Genomic DNA, 1,870 nt, shown 5'->3' on the forward strand with positions numbered 1-1,870 from the left:
TGCTAACTGCTTTTCTCTTTCAATTTCATGCTCAGTAAAGTCCCTGGTATATGTACGCATTACTCCCTCTGGGTCAGCCTGTGCCTCGAGCAGAACAGTGTCCAACTCCCTGGCCCTCTCTAGCAAAAGATCCCGAGCCGGCTCCAGGACCTCGGCTGCCCCTTCACTCTGAGGGGCCTCTAGGTAAGACAAGCCTCGTACAAGCGGGGGAGCGAGCCGGTCTAGAGCAACGATCATCACCTCCGCATCGCCGTTCATTGCAATGTCCGATAGAAGCTCCTCTGTCTCCTGTACCAGCCTCCTGAATGGGACAAACAGAAACTTTGCCAGCTTCTTTTCCGACTCAGTAGCGCCTTCAGCAGCCCCAATAACACCGGCGAACTTGGACGCCAAGGCTGCAATACGCCTCTCAGTAGCGCCCTTCCGATCGTTCTTGTCGGCCCCCCCATGCTTCTGTTTCTTCTTATCCTTCTTCTTTGCCAGCCTGTCGGCCTTCTTCACGCTGCTACCCAGACCCACATGACGCGTCCTGAGACGTGCCACGGAGTAAATGAAGTTACGCAGCAAAGCCGAACGCAAAGGAGGGCTCGACCGCCGCAAAATTGTCGCCAGAGAGAGCAGAGAACTTCCAGGGTGCCTTGGGGGTTCATAGCTAGGCTGAAGGGAAGGGAAAGAATAATGTTCTGTAAGTGATGTTACTCCGTTTCCCTCCATTAGAGTTTCCTGCTGTCCCAGCCAGTCAGGCCCCTGGAACGTCATCGTCTCATCCTGCTTCAATGGGCTTCCGTGGGTGTATGCCGGGTACACCGACGTTGTTGGAAAGCCACCCCGTGGCTCTTCATATCCTATATCCCTGCCAAAGTGTTCGTGCCAGCCTGCCTCAGCACGTTGCAAAAGTGCCACCCCAAGGAGACCTGAGGTTACCCAGTGCATCTTGCTGACCCGGAATGGACGAAGGAAAACGGTTCTATCGGATACTGCTATAGAGAATGATGAGCAAATTGACATCCTCAAGGCGAGCCTCGGGTTTAAAAATGTTCCCGCATGCTCTTCACGAGTTCAGAAGCTCTTTAAAGAGTGAGTACAGCCTCTGAACCTAAGAAGACAGTCTGTACAAGCACGAAACGCGAAAAAAAATGCTGACAGCCCCGACAACCTCTCCCCAGGATGACAGAAGAAAGGCACCACTGGAGGCTACAAGAAAGAATTACCAGTATAATATAGCGGCGATATTTCCGTTTTTAATAATATAACTATAAAAAAGAAGTTCATGGACTGGTCTTTTTGAACAGCACCGCGTGGCCAATGGCCCAGAGCTGAAGCAACTCGAGACTGAGCGGGTGAGCGGTAGGGGTCTTTCTGTTCAGCTTTCGTGGGGTCGCTTCCGTATATATATTCGAATTGCTGTGGGGATATTAAATGTTATTTATAAAGTGTGTAATACGGGGTAAATAACTCGAAACAAGCAACGCCATTTAGATGTTTATTACGCAGGATCCCGGTCGCCCGAGTGGACTGAAACCGAATGGACTCGTTCGGCAAAACAAGTACTTGAAAAAGCCCAGCTTAGTTGAGGTTCTCCCTAGACAGCTGAATTTCTTGTTTAAATATGTAAATAACTGTTTCTTTATAATTCTTTTTTGCTGTTACGGACTTATCGTCGCCGTTCTAGTCCGTTTCTCGCCGGGCTGGTTGCAGCAAGCGCCTCAGACTGGCAGTGCCTCGCGGCCGCTGCAGGGGTAAGCTGCAATCTCCTCTTCACAATGGCTGCTGAATGTGTCTAGACACAGTTTAATGGCTTACACAGCTTATATATGCTTTCCCGAAAGTATGAATGAGTGAAAAGCCGCTCACCATCACCCACGGTGGC

The 1,870-nt window shown here is 50.4% G+C and overlaps 1 protein-coding gene across 1 annotated transcript in view; it reads right to left on the reverse strand.

The window, feature by feature from the left end:
• The window catches only part of EMH_0030970 (uncharacterized protein), a gene marked incomplete at both ends in the record, with an annotated part of 1,650 nt that extends 642 nt beyond the window's left edge, over window positions 1-1,008 (reverse strand). Inside the window, one exon of the mRNA XM_013494475.1 lies at window positions 1-1,008. Within this exon, the coding sequence (XP_013349929.1) occupies window positions 1-1,008 (1,008 nt within the window).
• Window positions 1,009-1,870: the final 862 nt, after the last annotated feature.

The sequence above is a fragment of the Eimeria mitis genome, genomic scaffold, assembly GCF_000499745.2.
Source record: "Eimeria mitis Houghton genomic scaffold, Emh_scaff1170, whole genome shotgun sequence".
NCBI classification, from domain to species: domain Eukaryota; phylum Apicomplexa; class Conoidasida; order Eucoccidiorida; family Eimeriidae; genus Eimeria; species Eimeria mitis.